Source organism: Danio aesculapii, chromosome 7 (genome assembly GCF_903798145.1).
Source record: "Danio aesculapii chromosome 7, fDanAes4.1, whole genome shotgun sequence".
Taxonomy (NCBI): Eukaryota; Metazoa; Chordata; class Actinopteri; order Cypriniformes; family Danionidae; genus Danio; species Danio aesculapii.
In genome coordinates, this window is record NC_079441.1 from 17,700,718 (window position 1) to 17,717,127 (window position 16,410).

Genomic DNA, 16,410 nt, shown 5'->3' on the forward strand with positions numbered 1-16,410 from the left:
TTGTTTAATGGGTCAGATTGTGACAGTATCTTGTAAGAGGTGGTCATGTGACACATTATTACTTCCTCTTTGGAGTAAAGTCAGCATAACACAAACTACCCACTCCGACTCTCGGTTTCACTTCAGTTTACATGGATTTAGTTTTGTTGTGTGAATGCACCATTACAAATTACAGTACAATACACACCCTTACAATACAAATTTCTTTAAATACACTGTTATGGAATTTAATTTAAAGTTAATATGGAAATCTGTTTTAACATTCAGCTATTATACTATTTATTTTCTTGCTATTAGTACACGTCACAGTCCCAAGACATTTGCTAGGTAAATTGGGTAAACTAAATTGGCCATAGTGTATGAGTGCGAATGTGAGAGTGTATGGGTGTTTCCCAGTACTGGGTTGAGGCTGGAAGGGCATCTACTGTGTAAAACATATGCCGGAATATTTGGCGGTTCATTCCGCTGTGGCGCCCTCTAATAAATAAGGGACTAAGCCGAAGGAAAATGAATGAATGAATAGTAAATGTATCTTTTATATCATATACTAAATACTACCATTAAATACTAGCATTTATTCAACTACAATTGCTTATTCTTTAGACAGTAGTACCTTTTTAAAGGTGTCTGTATGAATTTATTAGATATAATTGATTAGTTTTTATTGCTATAATCTGGTACTAATTCATCATTAGATAATTGCATCTATTACATAAACACTATATAGTATGTATTCATTAGTCACTGATATGTATTCACTAAATACTAGTACTTACTGATTAGCTCTGAGTAGTTATTTGTTAGGTACTAGTACTTAGTTATGGGACACTGGCGTCTTTTGTAATTAGTGGTAAACATTCTTCTCTTACTAGTCATAACTGCATTTTTACTAGTATAATGTTATAGTTAGTACAAATGGCTATACAACAGTTAAATACTAAAAACATTTTACTATCTAATGATTAAATATTAGTATTACAGGTATTAGTACCTTACGAATAACTACTACTAAAAAGTTTGTACTTTATCGCAAAATGAAATACAGACTAATCAAAACTGAATATAGGTGATATCTGAATGTTCGCAGTTCAGTTCATTAAATTTTACAACACTGGCTCATTCTGAAAACGTAGCCCTATATATATTTATGGAGAGCGCCAAATATGCCACAGGAGGTATGTTTTTTTTTTGCAGTTTTTGATTTCACGAATCCATCAGAGGCCGATGTGTGCAGTTTTTGAGATCTCAAATTTCTCATCTTGAGTATGATTTGTGCCTGCTGTTCTTGTATAAATCCACCAGAGGGTGCTGTCGACTGACTGACTGACCAACCAACCAATCCCTCCACCCACCCCCTTTCCTGAACTCAACCGTTAGTGTTTTTAAAAAAGCACCGATTGACCAGCACGACCACCCTGTTACTTACTTGTTTACTTTATTTTTTGGCTTTTGTTTTTGTTTTACCTGCTTTCTTGAACCGATCTTCGTCAGACTCGAATCCCGCCATTACGGTCAACTCCTCTCTATGTCTCAAGTTAGTTGACGTACGCTGTGAGCCACTAGACAAATTGGTAACAGCAGGAAAGCCGTCCACATGAAGGTAATCAGTCAGCTGGTAAGCATGAAAAGGAACGGCGTCATACCATCCTTTAGCATTCATTTTAAAGACGAAATGCAGCCATACATACTTCTGGCTACATAATGAACAGAAATGTTTATAGGGGTACGTTTTCAGAATGAGCTTATGTTGCAATTTTATGGCAAAAATGTTACATATACCATGTTAGTTCGAATTCAATATTTAAATAAGTCACTTCACAGTAAGAAGGTCACTGGTTCAAGTTCCGACTGGGCCAGGAGTATGGAGAGAGATTAGACTCAATAATAATTCACGCAAAAGACACGATGTACACATGCGTAGCCAAATTCACGTACGTAAAATATTTATTTATACTTACAAAAACAATTCACATGCACAAAATAAAAATACATTTTCATAAAATACGTTTCACAAATGCAAAACACCATTTGCAAATATATAAGAGTGTACAAAAAGTTTTGAATGTTTAAAATTCACGAGTTCATCCTGAATGAGAATGTGCAAATCCTCTCACGTACGACTCACCCTGAATACGAGTGTGTGCATTTTTGAGACTTTCCTGCCAGAAACAGGCAACTCGTACCTCTCAGCCAATCAGATGAGAGCTGTACTTGATGTCAACCACTCTGCGCTCCTTTTGCGCAGTCTGTTCCTCTAACCAACATGGCGAATACTCCTGTAAGTCAATACTGTTTCCTACTAGTTTGTGTATACACTTTTTATAGTAGAATCTGAGTGTATTTTCAGTAACTCAATAGAAAAGTGCTTGTGTTAGAGCGCATCCCGCTCTTCACCTGCCATGCTAAATAGAGGAGTATTCTTCTTCTTAGAGGATCATCTCCGTTAATTCAGTCAGACTGCGCAAATGGTGCGCACAGTGAAGCGCTTCGATGATTCCCGGGAGTTCTCAGGGAGTTGTGATTGGTTGAACAGTAAGCTCGCATCTTATTGGCTACAGGGCACGAGTGACTCACGTGGGAGGTGTGTGCTGACAGGAAAGTCTCAAAAATGCACACACTCGTATTCAGGGTGAGTCGTACGTGAGAGAGGATTTGCACATTCTCATTCAGGATGAACTCGTGAATTTTAAACATTCAAAACTTTTTGTACACTCTTATATATTTGCAAATGGTGTTTTGCATTTGTGAAACGTGTTTTATGAAAATGTATTTTTATTTTGTGCTTGTGAATTGTTTTTGTAAGTATAAATACATATTTTACGTACGTGAATTTGGCTACACATGTGTACATCGTGTCTTTTGCGTGAATTATTATTGAGTCTAATCTCTCTCCATACAGGAGGCCTCTCTGTGTGGAGTTTGCATGCTCTCCTCATGTTGGTGTGGGTTTCCTCCGGGTGCTCTGGTTTACCCTATAGTCCAAAGACATACGCTATAAGCGAATTGGTTAAGCTAAATTGTTCGTAGTGTTTGAGTGTGTGTCAGTGAGTGTGTATGGGTGTTTTCCAATACTAGGTTGCTGCTGGAAGGCCATCCACTGCGTAAAACATATGCTGGAATAGTTAGCGGTACATGGCAACCTCTGAAATAGAGACTAAGCTGAATGAATAAATGAATGAATGAATGAAAAAAGTGCTACCTCTTTAGTATGCACTAGTATCTAACTAATAAGTATTAGAATTTAATAAAAAAAGCAATGGTGGAATAAGTACTATTATCTAATAAATAAACACTAATAAATGGGTACGTAGAAGTATATACTGAAAAAAAAAGCTATATCTTTTTAAAAAGAGTTAATAAATTACTATTTATTAATGAAACAAATATTTTAGTAGCTGAAACTAGATTCTAGAGCGTCTTTCATTTTATATGACACAATGCCGTGCCAAAAAATTAAAGCACAGGTGTTTACAGCTGGATTTTCAGAAATGACAGAAAAAGTGCCCCGCTCACGCACGCAAACTTTAGTGCTGCCCTAAGCTCTTTCACTCCTTGCAAAACAACCAGCAGGAGTGCTGGAGTCAGCAGCCCTGCTTCCTCAAGCCGGGAAGACTACCTTACAAAAGACACACACACATGATCACACAGACGGACACACACGCACATACATACACGCTGTACCTGAACCTCCCACACAAATCAAGACATTCCAGGGTCAAAACAAACTGACCTTTTAAGATCATTGATCCTCTAGGAAAACAGGGGAAGACTGTATCCATTTCATGTTATTGCAGCAATGTTTTGACTAGGCTCTCAGGAGCTCCTTAAAGTGACAGTCCAACCAAAAATTAAAACATCTGCTTTATTTAATTATGCTCATGTCATTCCAATCATGTATAATTTAGTACTTTAATCCTTCAGTGGAACACAAAAGAAGATATTTTAAAGAATGTTGCCACATAAACCATTCCAATTCCAATTGAGTTGCATTTAAGTACAAGTAATGGATGTTTATGGAGGCTTAACACTCTTTTAAGAGATCTTATTTTTTTATCATGCGTAGAGGTTTGAAATGACACAGCTGTGTGTAAATAATGACAGAACAGTACAAACACTGGGCTCTGTGCATGTTACCTGAGACATTCTTTGTTCTGTAGGTTTGCTGACCTTTGTGAACTGTGCCTATGTGAAGTATGGGACGCGCGTTCAGGACTTCTTCACCTACGTAAAGGTCGTCGCCCTCATCGCTGTCATCATCACGGGCCTGGTCAAGATATTCCAGGGTAAAGACGTTATGGAGGATTTGTAGAATGTTATATTTTAACAACTACTGTTTTCATCTGTATACTATCCATCTTATTTTTCAAGAACTGATGCAACCATTGCAACTTCAATGTGTTGTGACTTATGGTCTCGTTCACTTCCTTTCAGTTTTAGCTCTTCAAAACAGCCTTTTGTGCTGATTGATGTTGCAAACTGGTTTGAAATGTAGATGTACTGTCAAAAACATACTGATTTGTAGTGCAAGTGGTTTGGGCATTTACTGCCATTGGTTATTTCAGGGCCTTTACCCATAGTGCCAAATAAATGAAAAATCTAACACATTCTAATACTTCAAAATAACAACATCATCACCTTATAACTTCATTATCACCGTTAAAATTGGGAAAATGTGTGTGTACACATGTTTGTATTAGTGGTTTATGAGGACTCTCCATTGGCATAAATAATTTTATACTGTAAATAACGGTTACTATATGGCCCTTCCTCAACCCTACCACTAAACCCAATACTCACAGGAAACGTGGCAAACTTTGAATGTCAAAAGTCCTCGTTAAGAATGATTCTGAAGTGTTTTGAATTGCAAGGACATCAAACATGTCCTCATAAACCACTATAATAGAGTACAACTACGTCCTACCCATGTCATTATACAAAAACTTCTTGCAAACCACCAAAAACCATACACACCCACACAAATTCTCCCAAATTTTATGGTTTATGAGGACACGCCTGATGTCCTTGTAATTCAGAACATTTCAAAATCTACTTAACAAGGACTTTTGACATTAACAATTTGCCACGTTTCCTGTGAGGGCTGGGGTAAGGCCATATAATAAGCGTTTTTACTGTATAATATACATTTTTCCAATGGAGAGTCCTCATAAACCACTATTACCAATGTCTGGTGTGCATCTGTAAAATATATTCTGAGTGTGTGTGTTTGTTCCAGGTTACACACAGAATTTTGAGGGCTTGTTCTCAGATTCTTCTCACGATCCTGGTGATGTTGCTCTGGCTCTATATTCTGCTCTTTTCTCCTACTCTGGATGGGACACACTCAACTTCGTCACTGAGGAGATCAAAAACCCAGAGAGGTAATCCATCCATCCATCCATCCATCCATCCATCCATCCATCCATCCATCCATCCATCCATCCATCCGTCTATCTATCTATCTATCTATCTATCTATCTATCTATCTATCTATCTATCTATCTATCTATCTATCTATCTATCTATCTATCTATCTATCTATCTATCTATCTATCTATCTATCTATCTATCTATCTATCTATCTATCTATCTATCTATCTATCTACCTACCTACCTACCTGTCTGTCTGTCTGTCTGTCTGTCTGTCTGTCTGTCTGTCTGTCTGTCTGTCTGTCTGTCTGTCTGTCTGTCTATCTATCTATCTATCTATCTATCTATCTATCTATCCATTTGTCTATCCCTCTATCTATCTGTCTGTCTGTCCATCCATCCATCCATCCATCCATCCATCCATCCATCCATCCATCCATCCATCCATCCATCCATCCATCCATCCATCTGTATGTCTGCAAAAGAAGAGGATGTAGATGGGCTTACCTGTTTTAAAGGCTTTCAACTCCACTGCACATCTAATTGAACAGATCAAACACGTGTGATTGGATCACGTGTGGTTTTGTGGTATGATCACGTCATGTGATTCCTTAAACCTTTCCGCCAAATTATCCCAGCACTTCTCCATTTGTGTGTCTGGGTAGATATAACTTCTGCTGCTGAAGAAAGACTAGAAAGAGATCATTTGAAGCATATAATTACAAAAAGTATACTCACCTATTAAATACATAAACAATCTGATCTCTCCTCCTAAATGCCATTTAAATATATCTGTTGACATATTTGGATATCTTTTAGTGTAGTGTGTTATCATGAAAGACAAAAAGTAATGTATTGTCCTTGTATTTCTTTTTTCTCAAATCATTCCTTTATGGCTAACCACTAGCAGTAGGCTAGTCACGTCGATATGGTAGCCAGTCATGTTATAGTCATTTTGTTGAAATCATATTTAGCATCCACATTATCAGGTGTATGTGAATTACTATAGTTATCCTTCCAAAAATATATCTAAAGCATGGGTGAACATTTTGACGCCGTTTTAATGGTGGAAAACAATGTAAACAATGTAACAAAATGCTATATTTGCCTTATAAAAGCATGAAAAAAATGAAATTAAATTTGAGTGTTTATTTGCACTATATACATTATTCATTATAATGTTTTTAACTTAACTTGTTCGTGATGTGACTGTTGTGAGGACTCACAACATATTGACTGGTCTTTGAATAAATGAGTTGACATCTAGTAGGATATATGCCCCAAAACAGAAATATCACAGTTTTTTATGCCTTCAGATTCAGTCAATCATTGTGCGCAGATGCAAAATTCTCTGTAATTTCTCTAAAGATTTTATGAGCATTTCGTTGTAATCTCTAAGCATAGCTCTTTCCAGAAAGTATTGTATAATGGTTAACATGCTCAAGATTCATAAAGTGATAATCTTCCTCACAAAAATTCACAGTACTGAACTCTGCCTCTTCTCAAGTTCTTTTGCATCCATTCAAAAGGTTAACGTGGTCCTTCTAGCTAGCATCAGCATGGTATATTCTAATGTAGTATGACTGTTAATGCATGCTGCTGCCCTCTGGTGGTTGTTTTTCAGAAATCTCCCTCTGGCCATTGCTATCTCTATGCCCATTGTCACAGTGATCTACATTCTTACCAATCTGGCATACTATACAATCCTGCCCATCCCTGCCATTCTGGACAGTGACGCTGTGGCTGTGGTGAGTAATGAATACTTTAAACATGCTGGGAGAGAAATATTTAAAGGAAAAATAGATAAATACAATCCCAACAACATATTCTATCTTTGCAAAAGTTTGGGTGTCTGTGAAATGTCTCTCATGCGCAACAAAGCTGGATTTATTTGATAAAAAACACAGTAAAATTGTAATTTTGTGAATTTTATGTTTTAAAGTGATAGTTTTATATATAATGAAATATAATTTGTTGCTGAGACATCAAAGATGAATTTGCTGCTCAAGAAACATTTCTTATTATTATCAGTACCAGGGATAGTTAACCAAAAAATAAAAATTCTGTCAACATTTACTCACACTTCACTTTTCGAAACCTGTTGAGTTTCTTTCAGAAGATATTTTGAAAATATTGGTTGCTGGGACCCAATGACTTCCATTGTAATTTTTTTTCCCAAACTATAAAAGTCAATAGGTACCAGCAAGCAGCATTTTTCAAAATATCTTCTAATGTGTTCAACAGAAGAAAGAAACTCATAAAGGTTTAAAACCACATTAGGCAGAGTAAACGATGAGGTAATTTTCATTTTTGGGTCACTTTAATAGTTTTGCTTCATAATATATTTCATAAAATGTTATGCATTTATTCAGAATTCTAAATTTCATTTAAAAAAAAGAAATCTTTTGGGGTATATATAATAAGAAAAGTGATAAAAATGTTCACGTTTTTTGTTCTAGTTAATGGACTAACTAAAGTTTTAATTCACAGACATTTGCAGACCAGGTATTTGGGTATTTGAACTGGACAATACCTGTCGCTGTGGCTTTCTCCTGTTTTGGAGGATTAAACGCATCAATAGTGGCTGCTTCAAGGTGAGTCAATTCTATTCTTAACATTTATAGCATAGACACTTCCATTATTCCTGTTTGCACCTGGTGTTTGTTGATCGGATCGTAAATAACAGGTCTAAAACATTACTTTCAAGCACTTCTACAGATTTAAACTTTTCCATCTGAAAATGCAAGGTTGCTTTGAAGGTGATACATGTACAAGTAAAAAATCTTATGGTAAGCCATTTTGATATTTAGAGTCTTTTATTTTGCTAGGACATATTGTTAGTCTTAAAGGGGACCTATTATCAAAAAAATAATAATAAAATATAAGGGGTTTAAACACAGTTATGTGGCAAAAGTCTGTGAATACGGCCAGCTTCTAATAATTAAAAATGTATAATGTTTTAATTTTATTTTTATGATCACACTTCATTAAAACAGTCTGCAGAACACTTTGACATTCTCCCTTTGTACATGTCGTCAGAGAAGAAAAACCCCGCCCATCTCTCCCTCATTAGTATAGGACATTAGTCTTGTTTTTTAATTTGCCACTATGCTGACACACAGGTATTTGTAGCTCCGCCCTCTTTTAAAAAGCGCACAATCTCATTTGAATTTAAAGGGCACCTATGATGAAAATCATCTTTTGTAAGCTGTTTGGACAGAACTGTGTGTACTGTAGGTATAGTCTGTCCACAGTCATATTGAGGTGATATAAACATAATAAGTCTCTTTTTTTAATTTCCTGACATTAAAATAGGATCCAAATCCCTCCCATTTTGAGGCATTGGGTGTGACTCATTGCTAAAGAAATGCTTAAATGAACTCCACAACAAATACATCAAATAACCGCTGTGAAAGTTCTTACTGTAGTAAGGGAGATCTGCTTCATTCTTTTCTGTCACTGAGCTGGTTGCCTACGTGAAGGCTATGGCTCTGACACTCACGTGGGAATGGTGGGCGGGGAGAACCAGCTCATTAGCATTAACATCACAGGCAACAAAAAAAGCTACAATGTTAAAACAGCTCACATTTCCCAGATATAATAAATAATCTTATGGGTGTTTTGAGCTGGAACTTTACAGACACATTACTGAGACACAAAAGATTTATATTAAATCTTAAAAAATGGTTAAAACGGGTGCCCTTTAAAGCGATAGTCACCAAAATGGCACAATAAGGATCACGACAGTTTGGCCAACCATTAGTTTGCTGAGACTGAAAGATCCACCCCTACTCAATATTCCGTCACACTCTCAACAATACATCATTATACTAAAATAAAAGTACTGTATGCAGCAACTTGTGGTCTACACAGACTTTAAACTATAAATGTTTAATGTTAACATTACAAGTGCTTATTTATATCCACTACTATCTATTACATTGTGGAACATATTTGTTGACATTTACTGCTTATTCTTAAGCAACTAATTTTGCCTGAACTATCCCTTTATTATGTGCTGACTTAACTAAATTAGGTTATGGGTTATATATGGGTTAAGAGAGAGGTTCGGGGTAGGTTTAGGGATAGTACTACCCAGTTTATGCAATGACTATGACAAGTACATAGTATGTGCACACAAAATAAATCTGTAAAACTGTTATTTATATGTAATCCTATTTTTCTTATTTATTAGATACTAGTATGCTTTCATTAGAGGCAGTCGGAAGAGGGAACAATCTGCATTTTTTGTTGCTTTTTTCACAATTATTAAATAATTACAGTTAAGTTAACACACAAAAAATAGACTTGATGCATTCATAACTCATTTGGTTAGAGTTCTGGGTAATATAATATGTTTATGAGTTACCATAACTCTTTTTCATTAATCAAAGTAACTTATTTTTAAGAATTATGAGTTTAACTTATTTTTTATTCAGTGATTTTCACTGTTAGGTTCCCTTCCTTAAAAACAGAATATAGACATTTAAAGGTAAATTACATTTCATACTGCATGCTTTCACAGGCCTGTAAGATATATTATAAGATATTAGGGCTGAGAAATATATCGTTTGAGCATCGATATCGCAATGTGTGTTTCCACAACTGTTACATAGCAGGATTAGATGATTTTTTTAAACATTAAAATGTGAAGATATTCTTTTTTATAATATTGTATAAAATTGTTCATACAATAATGACCATGTTATTTTACATTTGGTTGTTACATGTTTTTATTGGAGTACTCTTAGACTTTAATTTTCTTCTGTTGTTTTGTATTGGATTGATTGTTATAGATTATATTTTATGCAGATGCACTTCATAAAAAAAGACTAGACTGCTCTAGTTGATCTTAAATTATTGAAAATCGTTTCAAATACAGCTATTCAGTTATGTTTATATTGCAATATATATTGCAGCAAAACAAAATATCGCAATGTCAGGTTTTTCCTGACAGATTTTTCCAGAATTTAGCCCTATTATATGATTTTGCAGATTTATATATACATATATATGACATACAGTTGAAGTCAGAATTATTAGCCCCCCTGAATTATTAGCCCCCCCGTTTTTTTCCCCTCAATTTGTTTAACGGAGAGATTTATTCAACACATTTCTAAACATAATAGTTTTAATAACTCATCTCTAATAACTGATTTATTTTATCTTTGTCATAATGACAGTAAATAATATTTGACTAGATATTTTCAATACACTTATATGCAGCTTAAAGTGACATTTAAAGGCTTAACTAGGTTAATTAGGTTAACTAGGCAGGTTAGGGTAGTTAGGCAAGTTATTGTATAAAGATGGTTTGTTCTGTAGACTATAGAAAAAAAATCTATAGCTTAAAGGGGCTAATAATTTTGACCTTAAAATGGTCTTTAAAAATTAAAAACTGCAAAAATCCTAACACCAGCACCTAAACAGAACCATAATTTCCTCTAATTCGCCACATCTTTCCCCCGAATGCCTCATTTTCCTTCTGAACTCCAGTCTCGGCTCATTTCTCCTCTTCAAATGTCTTCACTCAGGCTGTTCTTCGTGGGCTCCAGAGAGGGGCATCTGCCAGACTACCTGTGCATGATCCACATCACCCGCTTCACCCCCATCCCTGCCCTGCTCTTCAATGTCAGTCCTCCTCATCAGCTCCATTCATCTCTCACATTCATGCATTTATGTTTTGGTTGAGTCCTGAAGATCGTGCATTTCGCTTATTAATGTACACTACCTGCCAAGAAGTCTGTTTATTTTTTTTAATAGAAGCTTATTCTTTTTATTAGTCAAAAACACAGTAAAATATGTTTTACAATTTAACAAAAAAATTGTAGTAGAATTAAATTCACTACAGGGATTTAAAGCTGAAATCTCTGCATCATTAATCCAATCTTCAGAGTGATGTGATCCTTTAGAGGAAACCATTATAATATGATGATCTGATTCTCAAGAAATATTTATTATTATTATTATTCTGTGTTGAAATGACTGTTTGGCTGCTTCATATTTTTTGTGGGAGGCACTGTTGCCTCACAGCAAGTAGGTCGCTAGTTTCGAGACCTGGCTGTGTCAGTTGGCATTTCTGTGTGGAAAGGAAAATGAATGATAATTATAGGAATTATATGGCTGGGATGAGAATCAGCACCTCCAATCCGAGGCCATGGTGCTCCACCGGAAAAAGGTGGTTTGCCTTCTCCAGGTTGGAGGAAAGTCCTTACCCCAGGTGGAGGAGTTTAAGTATCTCGGGATTTTGTTCACGAGTGAGGGAAGGATGGAACGTGAGATGGACAGGCGGATTGGTGCAGTGGCAGCAGTAATGCGGTCGATGTACCGGTCTGTTGTGGTGAAGAAGGAGCTGAGCCGAAAGGCAAAGCTCTCGATTTACCGGTCAATCTACATTCCTACTCTCACCTATGGTCATGAGTTTTGGGTCATGACCGAAAGGACAAAATCTCTGATACAAGCGGCAGAAATGAGTTTCCTTCTAAGGGTAGCAGGGCGCACTCTTAAGGATAGGGTGAGGAGCTCTGACACCCGGGAGGAGCCCGGAGTAGAGCCGCTGCTCCTCCACATCGAGAGAAGTCAGTTGAGGTGGCTCAGGCATCTGTTTCGGATGCCTCCTGGACGCCTACCTAGGGAGGTGTTCCAGGCATGTCCCTCTGGGAGGAGGCCTCGGGGAAGACCCAGGACACGCTGGAGGGACTATGTCTCTCGGCTGGCCTGGGAACGCCTCTGGATCCCCCCGGAGAAGCTGGAGGAAGTGTCTGGGGAGAGGGAGGTCTGGGGTTCTCTCCTAAGACTGCTGCCCCCGCGACCCGGCCCCGCAAAAGCAGCAGAAAATGAATGAATGAATGAATTATAGTAATCATTATTAATGATTGAGCACCAATAATAATTCATCAGAATAAAATATCCAATCAGCATTTTCAATTTCCAAAGGATCATGTGACACTGGGGACAGGCGTAATGATGGAGAAAGTAAAACTACACTCAATGAGAAAAGTTGATTCAAATTGTAATAACATTTCATAACTGTACCGTTTTTTCTGTGTTAATGATTAAGTAAATGCAGCCTTTATAATCAGAACAGACTAACAGACAAACATTTAAAAATCTGATTAATCCCAAACATCCCACTCTGACAGGGGGCCATGGCTCTGGTGTATCTGTGTGTGGAGGACGTCTTTAAACTCATCAACTACTACAGCTTCAGCTACTGGTTCTTTGTGGGCCTGTCTATCCTGGGACAGCTGTACCTGCGCTGGAAACAACCTGACAGACCACGACCACTAAAGGTAACCATGATTAAAACCTCATAAATTATACACATTTTCACAGGAGGATGTTTTGTAGGAAGGCGTTTGCTAAGAATATAAACATGTAAAGGTAAATTACATTTCACATTGTTCCAGTGGTTTTGAAAGCACGCAGTGTTATATATTTTGCTGACTCTTGTACTTGCAATATCCCAAATATTTTTGAAGAATTTTCAAATCCAGAGAAATAAGCTATTTAACTAATGACATGGACTGTCTACAAATATGTTGTGTGTTTTATTAGACTGCATAGAGCAGCATTATAAAAGAATCTATCATTACATATGATAAAACCAAGCTGCTTCTTCTCCACAATCACGAGCAGATAATCCGGAAGCGGTGGACAAAAGGCATCTTCATCAACATTTGCTTCAATTTCACTTCAGCTTTCAGCATTACTCTGCTTCATACCATGTTAATAAGCTTTTAATACTTTAGTTCATTTATGAAAATGGTTACACGTTTTCTCCCATAGTCTCCTAGGATGTAATGAAGACCACAACTCCCATGATTCCACACTCAATCACAGCATCATTAAAATATGCCTTTGTTTGTTTTGAATATGCGCCCTCTAGTGTGAAAATTAAGTACTGTGCCTTTAAAGCAAACTAAAACAGAATGTTGACCGTAAAAAAAAGTTACTTTACCTAAAAGTGAGTAAACTCATTGCCTTAAAGTGCTTGTGAAATCAAAATGTACTATGACGATTTTGCTAGCTTACATTGTTATTTTTGAGGTGAATAATTAATCTGTGCTGAAGTTAATCCACTGAAATTACTTTGGTAATCAAATCAATCAAAGTCTGACCATTTGCTTCCATGTTTGAAGTGGTGGTCCTTTCTTTGTTGATGTCAGTTCATGCACAATATTCATAACCAGTCCCCTTTTACTATGAGGGAATGATGCTCAAATAAAGCCCCGTCAAATTGGATCTAAATCAGGGGTGCCCAGACTTGGTCCTGGAGGGTCGGTGTCCTGCAGATTTTAGCTCCAATTTGCCTCAACACACCTCCATGGACATTTCTAGAAAGCCAAGTAAAGCCCTGGTCACACTAAAGTTTGTGCTTGCGAAATTCTGTTGTACGGCACTGCGAAAAGGGACAGGATTAAACAAGATGATTACATATTTAAAAAAGCGAGCGATTGCTCCATGTTTTAAATTTCTGTCCAGAGAGGTCATGTTTTGATCTTCTATTGGTCTCATGCAGTCATGTGATGCAATTTCGCAGGTCACAGCTCACCAAGCTTGAACTTTACAACGCAGAGAACTGTGAAACTTGAGCTTCCAGGATAGAGTTTGGCCACCCCTGATCTTCATACTGAAATAAAAGTCTCCTAATCAATTTCTACAGTGTCCAATAGTCAACAAGGAATAAGGAATAATTAAGTAATAAAATTGAGTACGAGTTGAGATACAAATTAAGAATTGCAAGTATTTTAACTTTTTCCATCACAATTCTGAGTGTAAAAATGTCAGAATTATGAGACATAAACTTAAAAAACAAAAACTGAATGGTAAGATAAATTGTAAACTCAAAAAATAAAGTCACTTTCTGACAGAAAAGATGCAAACTCAGTTCAGACTTTTTGCTCTAAATTATTGGGAAGAAAAAAGAAAGTAAATTTTAGATAAAAAGTTGCTATATCTTTTGTTGTTTTTATTCTGTGGCAGAAATGGCCTTCCATTGTAAAGTAAACAAAACAGGTGTGAGGTAACCATGGCTAAAGTAAGCCAGTTGTATGCTTTTTTTTTTTTTCTTTCTCAAAAGATTGATTTCAAACAGCACCACCACACCATAGTAGTCAGTTTATTCCAGTCGTGTACATCACAACTTAACTACTTTTAAGCTAAGTGAAGTTCACACTTAGGTAATGATTGATAATAAAGTGTATTTGGCATGTGTCCCGGGAGAAAGCCCTGAGCTCAGAATATGCTCGAGCCTGGGGCTCCCTCCCATTTGAGGGGCGAGAGGAGAGTTTGAGCTCGGGTAGCTCTCGAGAACTCCACTACTTGTGAACATGCTGAGATATATATGGCTAAGAGTTGTTTTAAGATGCTATTTTGGAGTAGTCAATTTACTTATGGTGTGTCTTTGGACGGTGGGAGGAAACTGAGAAACCCACACGAACGTGAAGAACATGAAAACTACACACAGAAACGCCGATCCGGCCTGGTGAAGGGCCAAACTAGCGGAGTTCTTGCTGTGCGGCAACAGTGCTAACCACTGGGCCACCGTGCCACCCTATCAGAGAAAGTGAGGAGTAGGGGTGGAAGGGGGGATTCTTCAAGACCAAGATGACTGGAGTGGAAAACTGGAGTGGTTATTTATAGTGTGTCAGTATTCGTCTGATTGGTGCAATATACGGAGCTGATGTGGTACCATCTGTGTTCAATCATAAGCACGTGATCCTCTCGAAATTACTTTAAATAAATAATATAAATAAATAAATAAACCACACATCAAGATGATCACGTGCTATGCTTGACCACGGCATCATCAATCACTAACCAACCAATCAGACGTATTTAAATAGTCCGCCTTCCTTACGTTTGTCATCCTCATTTTTTCGACAAAACCCCACTTCCACCCAGACTCCTTCAACTTCTTCCTAAATCCAATAGCAGGGGAGTTCTCGAGACCAACCTGAGCTCAGACTCCCCTCTCTCCCTCCTTTCTAAACAGAGGGAGCCCCGGGCTAGTGGATTTTCAGAGCTCAGGGCTCACTCCTGGGACAGCATGCCAAGTACGCTTTTACTCTTTCAAGCATTAGCAAAGTGTGAACGCTTGAAAACGTGCTTAAAACATTTGGAGTGCCTCACATTATACTTTTTCCCCTCTTTCAGCTCAGCCTCTTCTTTCCGATTATATTCTGCCTGTGCACAGTATTTCTAGTGGTGGTACCTTTATACAGCGACACCATCAACTCATTAATCGGCATTGGCATTGCTTTATCCGGAGTGCCCGTCTACTTCCTGTGCTGCCATCTACCTGCCACAAAAAGGCCGATGTGGCTCCGCAAGTTCATTGGTAAGTTATTTCACATTGGTTAAAGTCCACAGAGCGCTTACTGACAGTGATAAGCATTTATTTTCATTCTCTGTTGACCAGCATCCTCAGGCGTACTCATTCAGAAAGTGTGCTACTGTGTTCTTACTGAGATGGACAAGGAGGATGAAAAAACAGAGTAGATGACGGTGAATACAACGTGTGTTTTCTGGAGGACTCGAATTGATATGCAAAACAGAAGCTGCTGATGGGATTAACATTGGTTTTTACACTGGATTAGTGCCAAAACAAGTCCTTCATATTTATGATATTTATATTAAAGAAAGGCTGCATTTTGATCAGTTTCATACTGATTTGATGGTTAACATTAAAGCAGCTCTTTATATACAAAAAACTACCTTTGGGTTTTTGTAGAGATTGGGAAGATGTGGTATGATAGCACTAATAACACAGGGATAGTAATAAACTTTAATATTGCACATTAACTGAGCGTGAATTTAGATGATTGTACACTGAAAGTCTAATATAACACCTTGTTGTGTTTTTGTGAGGACAGTAACTGCCGCTACAGTATGTTGTACTATTTCAGGTTTATACCTGAATATCTAAAGCAGTATTTTCCATGTTTCTAAAGACTGAAATGACAAAGGCAGTGTTACTGTGGATTTGTGATAAATATGTTGAATAAGACCAAAAAATAAAGGACAAACTATGCAAACCTG

At 37.1% G+C, this 16,410-nt stretch overlaps 1 protein-coding gene across 1 annotated transcript in view; it reads left to right on the plus strand.

The window, feature by feature from the left end:
* Positions 1-16,406, plus strand: part of slc7a7 (solute carrier family 7 member 7) — a 28,806-nt gene extending 12,400 nt beyond the window's left edge. Inside the window, exons 3-10 of the mRNA XM_056461165.1 lie at positions 4,158-4,283; positions 5,234-5,378; positions 6,992-7,115; positions 7,858-7,961; positions 10,902-10,998; positions 12,510-12,659; positions 15,526-15,709; positions 15,791-16,406. Coding sequence (XP_056317140.1) covers positions 4,158-4,283; positions 5,234-5,378; positions 6,992-7,115; positions 7,858-7,961; positions 10,902-10,998; positions 12,510-12,659; positions 15,526-15,709; positions 15,791-15,870 — 1,010 coding nt within the window. The 3' untranslated portion in view covers positions 15,871-16,406. The remainder of the gene's footprint in view (positions 1-4,157; positions 4,284-5,233; positions 5,379-6,991; positions 7,116-7,857; positions 7,962-10,901; positions 10,999-12,509; positions 12,660-15,525; positions 15,710-15,790) is intronic.
* Positions 16,407-16,410: the final 4 nt, after the last annotated feature.